This window comes from Acomys minous (genome assembly GCF_964271855.1).
Source record: "Acomys minous genome assembly, chromosome: 16".
In the NCBI taxonomy this organism is placed as follows: domain Eukaryota; kingdom Metazoa; phylum Chordata; class Mammalia; order Rodentia; family Muridae; genus Acomys; species Acomys minous.
The window spans coordinates 70,561,948-70,581,447 of NC_140498.1; the positions used below are offsets into that span (position 1 = coordinate 70,561,948).

Consider the following 19,500-nt stretch of genomic DNA (forward strand, 5'->3'; position numbering starts at 1 on the left):
GTAATCTCTGCACTGCCGTGGCAGGGTAGTTTGAATATAGTTGGCCCCACAGGCCCATAGGATTTGGCATTATTAGGAGGTGTGGCCTTGTTGGAGGAAGTATGTCACTGTGGGGGCGGGCCTTGAGGTCTCATTGGCTAAAGCTACTATGTAATACACAGCCTCCTTCTGCCGCCTGCAGATCAAGATGTAGAACTCTTAGCTCCGTCTCCAGCACCATGTCTGCCTGCACGCTGCCATGCTTCCCACCGTGGTGATAGTGGATTAAACCTCTGAAACCGTGAGCCAGCCCCAATTAAATATCTTCCTTTGTAAGAGCTGCCTTGGTCACGGTGTCTCTTCACAGCAATGAAACTCTAACTAAGAGACATGGTGAGATTGCAGGTGGAGACTGAAGTGTCTTCAGAAGCTTGCATGCGAGCTAGTCCAGCATACACAGACCCTGTCTCAGAGAGGAAGGCAGAGGGTAACACCCTAGGATGCTCTCTGACTTCCAGACACATGCTGTGGCACACACAGGCTCACGATTACACACAAGAATCGCACATGCCCCACATACACGTACAAAGATAAACAAACTAAAAACAAACTTGATTAAGATTTATTTTACTGAGTGAAACCAAAGAAAGCATTATCAATTGGCTGCAATTAATCTGAACACATGTGACGACGCAGGCTACCTGTAGGAACTTGAAAGGATGGGGAGGTATAACACATGACAAATGCTCTGACAGTGACTCCCATGCAGCCTTTGTGACGTTCAAGTGGACTACTGTGTGACTTTGAGAAACTTCACAACTCTGATATATGGAGGCTTCTGGCATGGACCTGTAAGGGACAGCAGCACAGTCCCTGTCCTCTTCCTGTGTGTCTGTCTTTGTGATGTTCTGATTCCAGCCAAACTCCAAATCCCACTGCCAGCTTTGGAGAATACTTACATAGGTTCCAAACTGGCATGTTTCCCATGTCCTATGTGGAGAGTATCCAACACAGTTTGGCGGGACCTTCTTATTAAAGACATCTTACTACAAGCCAGGCAGGGTGGCATCCACCTTTAATCCCAGCATTTGGGAGGCAGAGGCAGGTGAATTTCCATGAGTTTGAAGCCAGCTTGGTCTACATAGAGAGATTAGTGTTAAAGAGAGAGAGAGAGAGAGACAGAGAGAGAGAGAGAGAGACAGAGAGACAGAGAGAGAGAGAGAGAGAGAGAGAGAGACAGAGAGACAGAGAGAGAGAGAGAGAGAGAGACAGAGAGACAGAGAGAGACAGAGACAGAGAGAGAGGAGAGAGAGAGACAGGTGTATTACTCTGTTGTCCAGGCCAGTCTTGTCTCAGTACAAATCAACTGTAAGCATCGGCACTGCCCCTTGAATCATCTCTGGGTTATTTAAACTCACAGGATCCCTTACTCGCCCAGCTCTCTAAGATGCCCTCAGCATGTTTTCTCCCTGTGTGAGTGTTCTGGCAGACAGCGAGCACGGACTTGTTGCAACTTTCCCCATGCTGCTGAATCTTAAATAGCATCGCTGTCAGAAGTTCTCAAGCAGCAGCGAGTTGTTCTGATGGCAGAAAGCGTTCCTGCACGGTGTACGCGGACAGGCTTTACGCTTGGAGACACCCCCCCCCCCCCCCCCGTCTTGTGGCGGTGGAGCCCTACCACGTCCTCGGTATTCACAGACTTTCCTAGTGATATGGATTCACTAATTATAACGCGATGTGACTTGAACACTGCATTCCCTCATTTCCTCTGGCTTCTCACCAGTACACGCTCTCTGCCGTCCAGTGAGGCTCCTGTACAAAACGTCCTTTCCTACTTTTACCTTTATCCGGCTTATTCCTGGCATGGGTTTTCTGGTGTTGGCTGAGATGTACCAGGGGCACATTTTCCTACGTGCACGGGGCGTCTCCCCTGGGGAAGTTCTCTGTGAAGTCTGACTAGCGTAGGAACCCTTCTTCATAACGCACCTGCCTACAGTTTCTCACCTAGCTAGGCTTTCTCGGCTTGATGCGTCTTCTGGTGTCGCGTGAGGTATGACTTACGGGAGAAAGCTTTCCCACACTTCTTGCATTCAAAGGGCTTCTCGGCTTTGTGGATGACCTGGTGTCGAGTGAGGTATGCCTTAAGATAGAACGTTTTCCGGCACTCTTTACACTCGTAGGGTCTCTCGCCAGTGTGCGTGGTCACGTGCTGCATCAGCTGTGACTTACGAGAGAAGGCTTTCCCACACTCTTTACACTCATAGGGCCTCTCGCCTGTGTGGGTTTTCTGGTGTTGAGTGAGGTGTGACTTACGGGCGAAAGCGTTCCCGCAGTCTTTGCACTTGTGTGGCTTCTCGCCCGTGTGGATCTTCTGATGTTGTGTGAGGTGTGAATTGCGGAAGAAAGCTTTCCGGCACTCCTTACACTCGTAGGGCTTCTCACCGGTGTGAGTTCTCTCATGCTGAGAGAGCTGTGACTTCATGTAGAAAGATTTCTTACACTCTCGGCATTCATAGGGCTTTTCCGGCGCGTGGATTCCCTGATGGCGGGTAAGGTGTGACTTGTGACAGAAAGCTTTGCTGCATTCCTTACATTCATGGGGCTTCTCCCCCGTATGAGTCCTCTGATGGCGGGTGAGTTGGGACTTATGGGCGAAAGTTTTCAGGCAGTCATTACAACCATACGGTTTCTCAAGAGTATGGGGGCTGTGAGGTTGAGTGAGGCTCGATATATAGAAGTAAATTTTCATTAATTCTTTGCATTCGTTTTGCTGTTCATCGGTATGAGCTCTCTGATACTGGGGCAGTAGTGAATTGTGGTGCACGGCCTGGCTGCACTCTCCGCACTCACAGGATTTCTCATTTGTGTGACGTCGCTGACGTTGGGAGAGGCTTGATTCATCAGAGATAGCTTTCCTAACGTCCTTACACTTACCGGGCTCCTCATAGGTGTGCGATGTCTGTTGGCTGATGTGCTGTGACTCATGGCAAAAGGGTGGCCCAGATACTTTACATTCATAAATTTGTTTCTCTCTGGGCATTTTTGGGCCAACTGTTTGTAGTGCAGCATCCAGACAGAAGAACTTGTTGCTTTCCTTGTGTCCTTGGGAATCTTTGCCTGCATGGGCTTCCGGATGGTTTGTGAGGGGTGCTTTGTTAAGGATGGGTTTCACATGACTGCATTCATAATCTTTCTCTCCCCTGTGCATGTTGTCATGGTTACTAAGTTCAGTCTTGTTAGGGACCATTTTATGGCATATATTCCACCCCAAAGTTTGCCTTCTTAACTGAGTCATATACTGGGCAGGAAGTGCTGCCTCATCGAAGGTGTTGTCATAGCCACTGACCTTCCTGGAGGTTTCCTGAACATGAGCCGTCTTAGGTGTTAATATTGCTCTTGTGTGGAAGGCTTTATCTGGTCCAAAATAAGGAGGGTAACACTGTGAACACCGATCCTTGCTATGGTGAGTGAAGCGGTCAGGATATGAGAGAGCTTCCCAAGTTTCATTCAGATCGTCAGGCACTTCTGCATCCTGCCTCTCACTAGGCAAAGGTTCATCCTGCAATGGGTTAACAAGCTCCTGAAGACACATTCTAGAACAGACTTCATTCTTCACGTTCACATCTGAAATACAGCTTGAGTCCACATTGAATGTGTTTTCTACTTCAACCTTATCTTCATTTGATGTATTTCTCTTGTCAATTTCAACTTGCCTCAAATACTTCTCTTGAATTTGCTGGCATGTTTCAACCGGGCTACTCCATTTATGGACATCTAAAATGATATGAAAGATGCTCATTTAATAAGTGATAGAGATCCAGAGCCAACATGGAAAAGTTGCATTTGGCACTCACCACGAATTATAGAATTTGACTATCAGTATGAAAAATTACATAATGTCACTTTTGATAAAAATGTATCTGGGGGGTACATAAACTCTTTTATATATCTTGATTGTGGTAGTGATGGTTATATGACTATACAGTATCTAGAATAAATTTTGTTGTATGTTAAAAAAAAAACTGAGAGGTAGGTTCCACACCTTCAGATTGCATAGGTCGTCATCATCACACTACCCTAAAATCTTGGCTTTTGTTCCTCTAGGTACCCATAGGACACCTGCCTCCTCCAAGATCTCACTTCCTTGTGTTGCCAGGCAACAGACTGTATAGCTGGTTCTGTCAGAATCTCACTCAAGTGGCTGCCAGACCACCCTTCTCCTCTGGGATACGGCACCCCAATGCCCTCAATAGGTACTCTGGTTTCAGTCTTTCAGGCTTCTTTAAGATCTCTCTTCCCGGGGCTGCTAGGTGGAGAACCACTCTTCTCATCCTATAGGCCGTGTGACTTCACAGCTACCTTCCCTAGGACCTTGTGCCCCTAGTGCTCCAGTTGGCCACAGCTTACTCAAAGTAGTGTACCCAGGCACTGAAAGACACCAGGAAGATGTGGAAGACAGGGGCAGCAAGGGGTGTGATGATCACTGGATGACCGTGTTAGCACAGATGGTAAAGTACCCTCAACAATCTATTAAGGACAGACCATGCAGGCCCCAATCCCAAAGAGGAAATGAATCCTAACAAGTCTTACAAATTACTCCTGTCCTGAAAGGTGAACCTACCCCCACGAAGAAGAGAAAGGTATTTGAACAAAAAGAGTGACTCAACAAAGAAATTACTTCAGATGCAAGCCTCTGCACAGAAATAAATGTAATGAGTCGATCATGACAACTTGCTCTCCCTCAATTACTAATCCCATAGTCATGACCCCAACGGAATGACCCAGAAAAATTCACTAACAACGAATTCAAAGGAATGATTGTAATTATGTTCAAATGGCTCAAGGACGGTATGAATATATTCCAAGAGAACAAAAGCAGAGATGTGTAAAATGAGGAAGTCAATCTAAGACATAAAGACAGAATTCAATAGAGAAACAGACTTTCTGAAGAAAATCCAAACTCAATCAAATGCTAGAAATTAAAAACTCAGTTAAGCCAAATAAAAACTTTGGTGGAAAGCCTCAGCAATAGATGGATCATGTGGAAATGAGTGTCAGGGATAGAAGACAAGGGAGAGGAATTGGATTACCCAATGAAAGTCAATTATAAATTAAAAAAAATATGAACAGAACAGGGAAATGCTTTGGGACACCATAAAAATACCTAACCTTTGGATTATGGCAATAAAAAGAGAAGCATATCTTTTTATTTAGGCATAAATATAAGATCACAAAAGAAATGCCCCCAAATCTAGAGAAAGATCCACCTATCTAGGCACAAGAGCTACCGAGTACCAAATAAACAGGACCACAAAAGAAACTCCTCAGAACATATCACAGTTAAAATACCAAAAACATGGAGTAAAGGAAGGTTATGGAAGGTACAGGAGAGAAAAGTCTATTAACATGTAAATACAGGCCAACAAAGTAACAGTAGATTGAGCCATAGAAACTTTTCAAGGCAGAAGTACTTGGAAAGATGTATTCCAAGCTCTGAAAGATCAATTGCCAACCCAGAAAAAAAAAAAAGAAAAGATTAAAGGAATTTATGACCAAGAAGCTAGCTCTACAGGGGTTGATGGAAGGAATAATGTGTGTGTGTGTGTGTGTGTGTGTGTGTGTGTGTGTGTGTCTCAGAGTTAAAGGATTAAGAAGATGGATTAGGGAGAAGGGAGAGGATTAGCTAAAACTAAGGATATAGATAAAGCTTATGAAAACCCACTAGTTTGTAAAGTAATTACACGCACACACACACACACACACGTCTGAACAGAAGCAGGCCTTATGAGTACACAATGTAGACATCATGAATTATCAAGTGAAAGTCTCAGTGCAAGGCACGGGATACTTCCCAGTGTGTTATTGGTCACTGAGGCCCCAGAGGCACCCAAAACAACAGAGCTTATTGACTTTATTCTTGGTTGCCCGCTATAACTAGATGGTAAGACCCTGGCACCGAAGACACCACACTGTGTGTGGGTGCAGACACACAGAACTCCGCTGAGTTAGGAAGCGCTCTCTGCTGGGGAGCTTCTATGGTGCCAGAAAATGCTATTCAGGCTGTGGGGGAAGAAAGGCATCAGAGGTCTCACTCAGTAGTAGACCCTGCCTGCATGGTACCATACTGACCTGCCTGGTGACATGTGCCCACAGGCACAACCGTGGTGGTGAAGTAAGGGGGCAACCAACCACTTTTTTTTTTCTTCCTGGGTATGAGGCTTGCTTTACAGAAAGCATCTTATGCCTGCTACTATAAAGATGGTCATAAGCCCATAACGATAAATAATATAGCTTAAGAAAAAGATTGAAACAGTCCTGAAAATCTAATCAAGAGAAGTTCAGAAGCAGATGGAGTCACTGTTGTTGTCCCAAGCCTTTAAAGAGCTGACAGCCATGCCTTCGTCACACCACACCCAAGTCATCCTAAGTCTCAGGCACTGTCTTAGTACCTAAACTCGGTAAGGCTAAGGCTATGAGAGGATGACAGGACAGCTTTCCTGATGGTTGCAGATGCAAACACCCACAGTAAGTTTCTTGCAAATCAAGTTCGAGAGACATCACGGAAACCACACATACAAACTGAACAGCACCACCCAACAAACCAGATATAGACATAAAAATAGACAACTGCCAGCCTCCACCAATGTCTAGGGGAGGAATAGGCAATCCACAGTGGTGAATAAACTGTGAGGTGAAAAAATGGTCAAATGAGTTATAAAAGAATTAGCTAAAGGAAGGAGGGAGAGAAAGGGATAAAAGAGAGAACTGAAGTTAAATAAGACAGAAAAAGGCCAGGCATAGTGGTACACCCTTTAACGTCACCACTCAGGAGGCAGAGGCAGGCAAATCTCTGTGAGGTTGAGGCCAGCCTGATCTACATAGCGAGTCCAGGAAGGCGAGGGCTGTGTAATAGAGAGACTATGTCTCAAAAATAAAATAAAACACAAGCCCCTCAAAATAAAGCATGTGTGGGGGAGAGCATATAAGTTAAAGAATTTGGTTACAAAGTAAGACCAAAGCACATGAAAGCAGAGGTGTAAGAACTGAAAACAGAAGAATTACAAAAGGCAAGCAAACACTAACACTAATTATCCAGCAAAAAGAAAACGGGTCAGAGAAGGAAATGGGGAAGCTTTCAGTCTGGTCTAGCATTGTCTTCAGCTGCATGGGATGGAGACTGGCCGCGTGCCTGGAGGCTAAATATCACCTTATCAGGTGGTGCTGGCTTGGTGTTGGGTGCCGGGTGCTGGCAGAGGGCTGAGGCCATCCAGATTCTGTTGTGGGTGACAGGGCTGCCCTTCATCTAGAGACTTCCCTGTTTGCATAAAAGACCCACTGCTGACCTCAACAACTTTAGTGACGTGTGTGCAAGGGAGGATCCCACTTGCTCCAGGGACTAGCTTGTGGCAGGGAGGGAAGGTGACGTCTACTTGAGTCGGCTTGAGGTTTTGCACTGTGGCTGTCTGCAGGCTGAGTCTTGCTGTTGTTCACCGAGGAAACCCAGAAGTGATGGGGGTTCATGCCGCACTATAGAGGGTGAGACCGGCAGACGCTCTCTCCCTCTCGAAGTTACTCGGGCTTAAGCATCTCAGCGAATCTGCACCTGACCCTGCTCAGCAACACAGCTGTCTCTTGTGGCCATTTTCCTGTGTAGAAACTCCGCAAGTGTGTCTGGCACCTCCTTGTTTTCTGACCACGTCCAATTTGCAGGCTCCCAGAACAGATCACTCTAAAATCCTGGGACCACTCTCAAGGTGGCAGCTGTGGATAGCACCCCAAGAAATGTGGAGGCATGTAAAGGACTTCTCTGTGATACTCTGCAGTGCAGAAAGTCAGACAAAAGCACCTCAGGCATACAGCGCACGCATGCACACACGGAATGTTTACTGAACTTCCAAGTGGAGGAAGGTGGGTCCGCTGGGGATCACTGTGCTCCCCAGGCTGGTCTGTGGGTGTGGCTTTAGTTTGCCTTCGCTCTCAGGAGATGAGGTTGGACTTGAGTGGTTTCCACTTTTTTCCATGTTGCTTTCTGTTTTTCTGTCTTCCAGCTGTTCTCAGCTCTTCTTAATCACAAGGGCTCATTCTACCCCTCCTCAGAATATATTCTCTGCTTCGTTACACGCTGGCCTACCCACTCCCAAACCAGTCACAACAACAACAACAACAACAACAACAACAACAACAACAACAACAACTTTTCTTCTTCTTCTTCTTCTTCTTCTTCTTCTTCTTCTTCTTCTTCTTCTTCTTCTTCTTCTTTCGAGACAGGGTTTCTCTGTGTAACCTTGGCTGTCCTCGACTTGCTTTGTAGACCAGGCTGGCCTCGAGCTCAGAGATCCACCTGCCTCTGCCTCCTGAGTGCTGGAATTAAAGGCGTGCACCACCACACCTGACTAGTAAAACCTTCTAACTGCCACTTTACTCCAGAATCTCTGATTCACTTTTTTTTTTCTCCTTTTCTTAAAAATTCTGCAGGTAACTGTAACAATAACTGTAACTTTAAAACTTCCTGTAGGCCATTGTTTTCCACATTATGTATATCTTAATTAACCAGGATGACTGGTTTCTGTTGCTCTGATAAAACATCATGAGCAGAAGCAAGTTGGTGAGGTAAGGGTTTACCCACCTTGCTCATCCTCCATCACTGATGGAAGCCAGGGCAGGAGCCTGGAGGCAGGAGCCTGGAGGCAGGAGCCTGGGGGCAGGAGCCTGGGGGCAGGAGCCTGGAGCATAGCCTATGGAGGAACACTGATCTCTGGCTTGTTCCCATGCTTTGCTCTCTTTGCTTGATTTAGAAGCCACAACCACCTGCCCAGAGGTGGCACCTCACACAGTAGGTCGAACCCGCCCCATATAAATCACTAATTAAAAAAATGGCCCACTGGCTTGCCTACAGGCCAAGCTGATGGAAGCATTTTATCCTTTGAAATTTCTCTCTTTCTAGATGACCCTGGCCTATGTTGACGACAAAAAACTAACTCACACAATCATGATTCAGTGTTTAGTTTGTAAGTAAGTAATTCACTGGAGGTTAGGTTTGCTTGATGCCGTTCCTAAAATCTAACTCCCTGTTTTTTCTCCTATTCTCTTGCTAAACAACCTTTATGGTGTCCTCTGTCCACCCCCCCCCTCATGTCAGCAGATGCTGGATAGAAATTAGTTCATGAAAAGGAGGAAAGGACAAGTGAGAGGTGGACGTAGGGATGTAACCTAGGTGCTACTGTGTTTTTCTCGAATGCCTTAAGCCCTGAGGTTGATCCTCAGCACTGAAAAATAAAAGTGGGGGCGGGGTGAGAGGGATAAAAATAGGCAAAGTATTTAACCCCCCAAAATGTATAAGAAGTCCCATATAGCAGTTTGGCAGATATGGCAATACAACAACAAGCAAACCAAAACAAATCAGTAAAAATAGAGAAAGGGTTTGCCATGGAGACCCCAGTATGGAAAGTGTATAAAATATGTGTGTGACTGACAAGCCCACTGTGTTCATGGCTGGCTTTGACAAAAGTTGGTGCAAACATTCAATATGACCAGTAGCCGAGGAGCTCATTCCTTGCTGACTCCTCCCTGACAGTAATGACTAACCTGGGAGGCACCGCTCTGTGGCTTCCACAACACGCCATGGCCCAAAGCCTTCTTCCAACTGGGAGATCAACTCAGGCTTGGCTAAACAGTGCCCTGTAAATGGGAAATAAGAAACGGTTTGTACCAGTGTGCTAAGACAGGCGTATGGATAAAAGACAACAGTCCCATCTCAGGACCTTTGCCACAGTGGCTGAATTTGAACTTGTGTTAGAGAGGGTTTGTACCATAGTCTTCACTTGAATATCGCTCTTATGGGGAATTAAATTGTATGACACATAAACCGATGTAATGATGTAAGAACACTTGGAAGAAATAGAAGAAGTGAAAACAAAACAAAACAAAAAAACAAAACAAAACAAAAAAAAAACCCAAACCCCAAAAACCCAAAAAAAACAAAACAACCCAGAAAATTGGGATGATAAGGAATGCTCTTTAAGAGAAATGGAGAAAGTAGAGAGTTGAACTCAAAGTAAAACAAAAAACAGAACAGTGGTTACAGCATACGGAAGAGGAATAGAGGAGGGAGACGGCTCGCACTAGGGTACAGTGAAAGAGAGGACTAACTTCTAATGTTGCATAGTCCCAGTACTTTATGTCAGTTAAGAATGCAGAGTAGCCATAGGTATGAAAAGGTAGCAAATGAGTACTCCTCTTACCAGGAAAGAAGAAGATAATTGCTCCTGAGGGCTGCCAGGGACCGAGACTCACCCAAGGACAGCAGGCTGCGGTAATTCTCCAGCATCACGTCCCTGTACAGGGTCCTCTGGGCAGCATCCAGCGCCTGCCACTCCTGCCACGTGAAGTCCACAGCTACATCCTCAAATGACACCAACCCCTGCAACGACACACTTCTTGTCAGCACGAGTCTTTAGCCTTGAGGACACAAAAGCAGAGACCGTGTATTTGTCACACACACACACACACACACACACACACACACACACACCACTTTCCTCTTCATGACTGTCTTGCCACTGCTTAATAAAAGGTACAGCTTGATTTAGATTCTGAATTATGTACAAAGAAACTATATCTATCTATCTATCTATCTATCTATCTATCTATCTATCTATCTCCTACCTCTGGTTATTTCATGAGTTCAAGAAAATATTACATTTCCCTAAGGAATCACAATATGAAGTCCATAGATGAATGAATACATATGAAAAATGTTTATTACTTTTTAAAAAATTTTTTTATTTAATTTTAATTTATGTGCGTTGGTACAGATGGTGTGTGTCAGATCTTGGAGTTACAGACAGTTGAGAGCTGCCATGTGGGTGCTGGGAATTGAACCCAGGTCCTTTGGAAGAGCAGGCAGTGCTCCTAACCGCTGAGCCATCTCTCCAGCCCCGTGTTTATTACTTTTTAAATAGAATTAAAGTAATGGATCTACTGGAGGGGGCCAGCTGTTGAGAGAGAGCACTGGCTGCTCTTCCAGAGGACCCAGGTTCAATTCCCAGCACCTACATGGCAGTTTACAACTATCAATAACTCAGTTCTGAGGGAGCTGACACCCTCTTTTGATCTGTGGGCACCAGGCATGGACACAGCACACATAAATACAAGTAGGCAAAACACTGCGCTGGATAGTTTTATGGCGACTCTACACATAGAAGGAGCCTAGGAAGTGGGATAAGGCTATAAATTCTCAAAGCTGGCCCAGTGATGTATTTCCTTTAGCAAGGTTGTACCTAATAGAGGTTCCATAACCTCCCCAAACTGGGGACCAAGTACTCACATATGTGAGCCTGTGGGGAACATTCCTCATGTAAATCAATTCAATGGGTTAAAGCAAAGTGGACAAACGTCTAGCACAGGCTGCAGATGCTCTCAGTGGTTAGCTCAGGGGTGGTGGGAGCCACTGGTCTGCTAAATTAACACATTCCAAACATCTTACCTGTTACAAAAGGCATCTATTTTTGACACAGGTGGTAACAGTTAGGTGTTCCTTGTGATAATTCACCAAGCTATATAATTTTGATGTTTGTCACATTTTTCTTTTGTTCAAGGGAATATTTATTACATAAACTATGGTGGGAGAAAACATAAAAAGAAGGAATTGTAGAAGGACACCATAAAACACAATGGGCTCATGGGCATGTTAATTCTGCTGGCTGTGGTGCTGGTGTTATGAATGTAAGCATGTCGGTAAACAAAAATATATGTAAATAATGTCAATTAAAAATGAGAAGATGTATCCAATCTTAGTGTAAAAATTGAAACAGCAAACTTCATTAGCGATAAACAATATTAGGTAAAACAACCAAGAGACTAAGAATTTATTGCCTAAATCTCTGATCTCAATAATTGAGAAAAGAAATACTTTGTTTAAAAAAAATGAGGCTGACAAGATGGCTTAGGTGGTAGAGATAAAGGCCTCTGTCTCACTCACTCATTCATACAGACAAATATAAGTAAATAAATACAATTTTCAAAGAAACCTGGGGTGGGGAATTAAGAAAAGAAACCTCAAAAGTAAAGAAAAAAGTTAAGAGGTATCAAAAAGAAACATATCACAGAGAACACCAGCAATTCCAGCTAACGTCAATAAGGAAAAATCACATGTTAATTTGTATTCCATATTTGAATTCACACCTCACGTCATGGTGGAGACACCCTATGGGAAATGTATTCTTAGTGGTTCCGGCATTCTGCAAACATTACTGAGTAAACTTATACGGACCTCAGTTACATGTTTATAGCTACTATTATGTATGAATCTACTGTGAACATAACATTGGGACTGCCACATGTCTATATATTATAAAAACAGAGCTTGAACTTGGCAATAACACGAAAGAAATAGAAGTGTAGATATGAATACAGGGCTCTTTAAAAAATCATACCTTTTAGATTCATAGATGACAGCGATTGGCGCTCACAACAGTAGAAGAACACCCGTCATCTGAAAACTACAGGAACAGTGGAGTAACAGTGTGGCTACTAATATCTGCATAACCTTTCCTCAGACACCATAAGAAATAATTTCCAAACCTATTAAGAATATAAATCTAAAAGCACACTAAGACATTCAAAAGGTGTTCTGGGAAATGGAGTGGTTTCTCTTTAACTGTGCACAAAGCTGTATTTTTTAAAAAAATTTATAATTTAAATTATACTGAAATAATCGTATTCATCAAATAAAACAAAGGGGTAAAAAATGAAGTGGCACAGTGGGAGAAGTCAATTGATTTATGTACAGCTCATCACTTTTAATAAGGAAGGAAAAGACAGAGACCTAGGAAGAAAAGTAAGCAAGAGGTCTGAAAAAGCTGTTTCATACAGTTAGTATGTACATGCTGAACAGCCATAAAAAAATATAGAACACATTTATAAATGAGAAAAGAAAACCCATAAATAAAGCAAGATGACAGGATCGGTAAACAGTATCAATGAACACGTGGAATAACTAAACACAAACTAAAGATGAAATATAAGTTGTCTTGGGTTCAGGGCGAAAGCTGAGAAAACTCACTTCAAGCACAGAAACTTAGAATGAAAAGTTTATTTTCTGAGCTCAGGAAGGCGGCCAGTTCGGGATCTGCCCACATTCTTGAGAGGACGCTGTGTTGCATATTTAAAGGTGAAAACCGCAATTAGTTCATACAGGGGGGGGCGGATGGTGGAACAGGGTGGTCAGCTCTGACTCAACTTAGTTTGCTAACAAGTTCTAGCTGACCTTGAAAGTGGGCCTGGCAGTCGAGGGCAGCTGGGCTTATGTAGGGAATTTCTGGGAACAACAAAGCCACAGAGTTTCTCAGTGAACATAATAAACATAGTTTATGGTCAACCTGACCTTGTACAGAGACTCTTTTACATCGGCAATGGGCTGAGATTCTGTGGCTGGTGGACCTGACACAAAAACATCTATAGTTATGCTACCCAAAAGGAGCAGGCTTCACCAGTTGTTACTCTTGGAGAAGTGGCCACGAAAGAGACAAAAGTATTCTCTGTCACAGGTATTAATGTATGTCATGGTAACACAGGAGACACAGAAATAATAACTCAAAGAGCTGAAATCCTGGGAGGTGGAGGCAAGTGGAGCTACAGGCAGGCTGTGACAAGTACTGATGTGGCCTAGGGGTCAATCACACTCAAAGTTCTTTTACGTGTAGGTTAGCAACGAAGCCCAGGCTGAGTTTTGCATAGCTATTATCCGCATGTGACGTTTCACTCAGAATTTGTAAAGGAAACAAGCAGGACTTATGAGAAAATACAAATTCATAAAGGCAGATATAAAGAGCAAGTTACATAGACAATTTGGGTTGAAAAATTTATAAACATAACCATTTTCTCCTGTTAATAATACTATCCCACCAAAATTTCAACGTGCTTAATTTTTAATAGGGGGGGGGGATAAGAGCACAAAACCCTGGAATTTTTCTGGAAGATTCAATAGATGCATGTGTAAATGCATAATGTGTGTGTGTGTGTGTGTGTGTGTGTGTGTGTGTGTGTGTCCAAAGAATATATGAAAATAACCTAGACTAAGAGGAATAAGTTGGCTATTATTACATGATACTATTTGACTGTATATTATATAACCCTGTTACTGTGTATGCTATGTAACTCTAACACTGTAATAACAAAGTCCAAGGCATTCCACTATAAGATCTGCTGATGGATTTATATGGATGCAAGGTTAAAAGAGACAGAAAGGTGTCTATCAATCTCACCTTATAAAGAACATTGCTAATTAGCAAGAGAAAAGTAATGAAAGAGTAACGATCTGGCATCCAGAATGGATACTTGGCACTTCCTAAGCTCCCCACCCCTACCCAAGCTCACCCCATCAACAAAGTCCGTCAGTCCCTCCGGAAATGACTTTTAACCCACACCAAGTGTCTCAGTTTTCATGTATTCCATTTTAACGAATTAATCCTAGTCCTCTGACCTCCTCTGGAAGCGGAGGATACTGGGCTTGTGCAAATAGCCACGAATCACAGGGAAAACTAAGCTTTTAAAGATGGTGCTCAAGCACTCCCTTGGCCCTCAACTCCCAGCGTTAATAAAGAGAAGAGTTAAAAGTCACGGACCCCTGTTACCCCAGGAGAGGTTTAGAAGACTCTTCCAGTGGCTACGTTATTCCCCCCCCCCAACCCCTCCAACTCCCCCTCCCCCCACCCCGGGACTGGCTACTCCAAACAGCACACCTCTACAGCTTCAGCACAGAACAAGTATATGATCAAATCAGTGCTAGACAGCACATGCTTGAAAAGACACAGATGCGGTGAGAGAGGAATCCTAGAATATTGCTAACGAAAATATAAATGATGCATAGCACTTTTTGTTTCGTTACAAACAAACACACAAACAAACAAACAAAAACCTAAGCCGAACTACCAGGTAATCCAAACAACATAATCTTGGTTATGCTTGTCAGAGAAATGGCACCATTTCCACATTTGCTGCAGCATTAGCCACATCAGTGCAGCATTAGCCACACACATACGCCAGACATGGAAATGACGGGAGTGCCTTTTGGATGGCAGCACACCAGGACCTTCCTTCCAGCATCAGGGCACCACCTGCTGCCCTGAGAGGCTGCACCCGACACCTCAGAAACCCTCCTAGAGCAGGAGAGGACCCAGTACCCTAGAATAAGAGCAGTAAGATCAGCTGTCCTTACGTGACACCAGCACGCAGTTCATAACTCAAATACCGTGATGACACAGTCCAAGTGCCCCGGTGCTATGAATAGCATTCATCGGTGGGTGGACATGGATGAAAGGATTGTATCATTAGGGGCAACAGAGAGACATATCAATACAACACACAAAAAATAGCCTTACTAATTAATGGAAAACACACACACACACACACACACACACACACACACACATACACACAGTAGCAAATAAAACAGAGGACCTCTTGGCAGCCTGATGGGACCTTTGCCCTCTCCCACAGCTCCACTCAGTGCTACTAAGTCATACTCCAAGAGACCAGTGACCAGAGACTGCACGATTTTAAGCACTTGAACTCTGGCAGTTCAGAAACCTACCATCTGGAAACACAGGAGGGTGGGACAAGGACACCTCACAGTCCTTAAGGGGAAGGTACACAAAAGTGTAAGCTATCCTAGCCTCGGGGGTGGGGTGGGGAGTGGGGGCGGGTGGGTGGGTGGGGAGGGGGAGGGGCAGGGAGACAAAAGACATGGTCTTTAAAACAAGGACTACAGTGATTCTTGTCAGCTTTACTCTCCTGAGATGTTCACACACAAACATCCCTGGGACCAGAGAGACAGCTCAGCAGTTGAGAGCAGTTGCTACTCTTCCAGAGGACCTGGGGTTGGTTCCCAGCACCCACATTACGCAACTCTCCAGTTCAAGGGATCACAGGTCCTATTCTGGCACTGCCCCCCCCACACACACAGAGAGAGGGGGGGGAGGGAGGGAGGGAGGGAGGAGAGAGAGAGAGAGAGAGAGAGAGAGAGAGAGAGAGAGAGAGAGAGAGAGAGAGAGGAGTGTCAATTTCTCTAGTAAAAAATAAAACATAAAAAAAAGTGTTTGAGATATACCATAAGGAAAATATAATGGGAGGCTTTCAGTCTAGCCCCCCCCCCCCCCCAGGGGAACACTAGTGGAAAGCTCAGCGGCTTTACAAAAGGTAGGAGGTGACGTTACAGTGTTTCGGGGTGTGAGCAAGGATGTGGAATTTTAAGAACCTACAGTCAGGCTTCAGAGGAGCTGGCCTAGGTTCTGGATTTGCGATCCTGCTACCCAAACACGTGTGAAGTTCGGGGACAAAGTGGGTCACGAGGAGAACGAAGGGGCCGAGAGGATTCTAGGGAACACAGCTCCTTCCCGTGAATGAACGTCACATTCAGAGATTCTCCCCCTGATGATCCACCAAGTCCGGGCCACAGATGATCCGGAGCAAACAGGCAGCTGGCGCAGAGCTGCCCAGAGAAGGCTGCCCAGCCCGCCGCTGTCGCCGCACCTGCAGAACAGGACGCCCAGGCTCCTGCAGCCCCACAGCCCAGCGCATCCAGCGCGCACCGACGCCCGCGAGGCCTCACCGCAGACCCCGGTCCCGCCGCCACAGCGCTCCCCGCTCGCGCACCGCCACCTCCGGGTGACACACGCACACTCACCATGCCCACTTCTGGGGGACGCCGGCGTCCCCCTACCATCGCCCAGCACCCACCGCGTCACCAAGACCGCGCAAGAGCTTCCCTAGCAGCAGACCCTGAGCCCAAGATGGAGGGTCCCAGACAAAGGCAGGGCGCCAGCCAAAGCCCGCCCCTGCCCTCCGTCCCGTGTGTCTGATTGGACACGCCTCAGGCCAGGGCCTCCGATTGGACAGAGCTTTAGGGTCTGCCACCTGAGTGACAGTAGATGGCGCCCATAGCACAGCTGAAGGGGGCCAGGTTGACAGTCTCAGCTGGAACTGTTGGGGACCCTGGCTCCTGTCACTCTGTTGGGAGGCCTACCTCTCCATCCTCTCCAGCTATAGGGTAAGGATTTGCCCGGCTGCCGGGAGTCCTGTCGCATATATGCACAAAGACTTCAAGTGCCTTTAGCCTGCTAGAGTCCTCTATGGGCCACACGTCACATTTGTATTTGGTTTTATACATAAAGTCATATAAAATTATAGTTAAATATGTGTAGATGTATATTAGTCACAAATGGGAAGACGATGTCAGTTTTCAAAGTCATTCTAAAATTTTCTGAAATCTGCTCTCATTAGCTTGGCTTTCAGAATGGGAAGAGACCGGTAATGTAAAGTTTTTCTTGTATTCAGATTAAAAATCGAAAAGAAACAGGCCAAGTCAATCTTGGCGGCACATGCCTGCATGTACCCTTAGCACTTGCAAGGCACAGTCGGGGAAACTGCTGTCACAAGTCCAGCTTGGCTATGAGTTTTACACCATCCTGGAACGCATATGTAGTCCCTGTCTCAAAAGAAATAAATACGACATGTGAAATTGATTGCCATGACCCAATGCACCTCAAGTATCTTTATAATCTGATTGGCGTGAAATTGGTGACTTGTGTGTAGTATTGGGACCAAAACATCTTCAAAACTCAGCAAACATTTTAAGGTTCTAGCTTGTCTCAGTTCAGAACAGGTACAAAATCCCAAGTCCTTGTAGGTGGTTCTCCTAAAACCCAAGGAGGGAGCCGCGGCAGCCTAGACGAGAACAGAGAACTTCAACCAGAAGTGCCGGAAGTACCTCTGCTTCCCGGAAGTGCTTGAAGGCAAAACTCTGCTTCCCGAGAGCTGCTGTTGTGAGCAAGCCCATTCTTCCAGATATTAGACAGAGGGCGGGAGGGGGGTGGGGTCGTGGGGAAGGGAGTGCTATGTCTTCATATCAATCTAGAGCCCCAGTCTGCAGAGTTTAAGTAAAGCTCTTTTTATTTTGCTCTTTGGCCTTGGTCCCTAATGGTCAGGCTGTGGGTGTCGCTTCCTCCTGTGATATAGAATATTGTGTGATTTATGGCAAAATATATTTCTATACATATTTTTGTAAATGCAGCAACATCTAATAAAAGGAAAGGAAAACCACTATCTATTAAGCCAGGTAACTTGTAAGTAGGATGTCATTAAGGATTTTCTCTGGAGTCCAGAGAGTGATCTGTGGTAGCCAGACCTCTGGTTTTGAATAAGTGTGTTTATTGAATATATATCAAACAAACAAACAAAAAAAACAAAACAAAGAAAGAAAGAAAGAACATAGCAGATTAGAGAGAAACAGCGGATAGCAAAACATCATTAAAACAGGAGTTTATAATATCCAGCACGCTCAACTGGAGGAACCTGATTAAGAGAGCAAACAGGCTAGAGAAATGGTTTAAGAGCACTTGAGGTTCAGGCCTGAGGACCAGAGGTCAGATCTAGCACCCACATCAGGTGACTCAAGGACATGTGTGCCTTCAGTTCCAAGGGATCCTATGCCTTCTTCTGGCCTCCAGGGTACCTGTATGTGCATTTCTGTGCATGTGTGCATACACTCACACAGAAACATATGTACACACACACACACACACACACAAACACACACACACACACACACACACACATACACACGAGGCTGGGGTACAAAAGTAACAACACTAAAAACTGGGAGTGTTTACAAAGCCCCTGTTTCTCTTTCCTACTGCGGGCATTGTCACACCGTGGGATGAACAATACTGATGTTTCTTCGAAATACCTTACCTTTCAGCTGTTCTTAATGATGCACTGTGCTTAATAATCCAGTATGCTTCGCTTGTTTGTTTGTTTGTTTGTTTGTTTTGCTCTTCTTGTTACAGAGCCAGAGAAGCAGCCTGACTCAGAACAGGAAGTTTTCCAGGAGACGAGGGAAGGCCTTCTCACTCCCTGAGTCTGCTTTCAATATGCTCAAAAAACGACACATGGCAATTTGCTGATGTAACTGTTATTGCGTTTATGCAAGGCTGGGTATATGCTCCTCCAATAGTTGTTAGTTCACATTTCGTCTGATTAACGATGTGAGCCGAAACCAGCTGGGCCCCTTCTGCTGCGTGTGGTTCTCTCAAGTTTGCTAGAGTGGCTCCGCTGCAGGAGATAAGATGGTTGCCACCTGCGATGCCGCTTGATTTTCCTCCAGTGTTTCATTTTCTAGCAGGCTACTGTGGACTTTGTTCTCATGGACATGGCAGGATTCTGGAAGAGAAAGGAAAATGACTCCTCAAAGCATTCCCTGCCTAGATACCAGATGAATGCATTTTCCTGCTCCAGCTTTGGACGGGTCATAGCGGACAAGGCCAGCCCAGATTCAAAGTCTGAGGACCAGATCTTCCCTTTAAGTGGAAGCTTTGTGAAGCACATTGCTGCTAGGTTGGCTAATGATTGGATCCGTGGGCAAAGTGTTTGCCACTTGTGCATTGACTCTGGCATTTGGATTCACAGTGCCCATGCAAAAAGCCATGCAAAAAGCCATCTGTCACCCCAGCACTGCAGAGGTGG

At 45.1% G+C, this 19,500-nt stretch overlaps 1 protein-coding gene and 1 long non-coding RNA gene across 7 annotated transcripts; one reads left to right on the forward strand and one right to left on the reverse strand.

Annotated features, from left to right (window-relative positions):
* Positions 1–584: 584 nt before the first annotated feature.
* On the reverse strand, positions 585–16,807 carry LOC311586481 (zinc finger protein OBI1-like). Of its 6 annotated transcripts, XM_084762532.1 has the most exons (5): positions 16,664–16,807; positions 10,273–10,399; positions 9,565–9,657; positions 1,984–3,753; positions 585–1,116 (listed from the first exon to the last, which is right to left on the reverse strand). In XM_084762532.1, exons 1-4 carry the CDS (start codon positions 16,700–16,702, stop codon positions 1,988–1,990), a joined length of 2,025 nt encoding a protein of 674 aa, XP_084618658.1. In that variant the 5' UTR covers positions 16,703–16,807; the 3' UTR covers positions 585–1,116; positions 1,984–1,987. The 6 variants fall into 6 exon arrangements, with proteins under 6 accessions (XP_084618658.1, XP_084618657.1, XP_084618661.1 ...); XM_084762531.1 differs by having other exon boundaries at positions 585–3,753; XM_084762535.1 differs by lacking the exon at positions 16,664–16,807 and adding an exon at positions 16,239–16,617 and having other exon boundaries at positions 585–3,753.
* On the forward strand, positions 4,094–4,888 carry LOC311586490. Its single transcript, XR_014775542.1, has 3 exons — positions 4,094–4,232; positions 4,318–4,487; positions 4,591–4,888. It is a non-coding gene; the product is annotated as an uncharacterized lncRNA (long non-coding RNA).
* Positions 16,808–19,500: the final 2,693 nt, after the last annotated feature.

What these genes read in the sequence shown, in the direction of transcription:
- LOC311586481 (XM_084762532.1), bottom strand. Translation starts at nt 16,702, where the DNA reads ATGGTAGGGGGACGCCGGCGTCCCCCAGAAGTGGGCATG. An exon ending in GTCCCCCAGAAGTGGGCATG is followed by an intron (nt 10,400 to 16,663) that starts GTGAGTGTGCGT and finishes GTGTCGTTGCAG; the next exon opens with GGGTTGGTGTCATTTGAGGA. An exon ending in CACAGAGCGGTGCCTCCCAG is followed by an intron (nt 3,754 to 9,564) that starts GTTAGTCATTAC and finishes ATATCATTTTAG; the next exon opens with ATGTCCATAAATGGAGTAGC.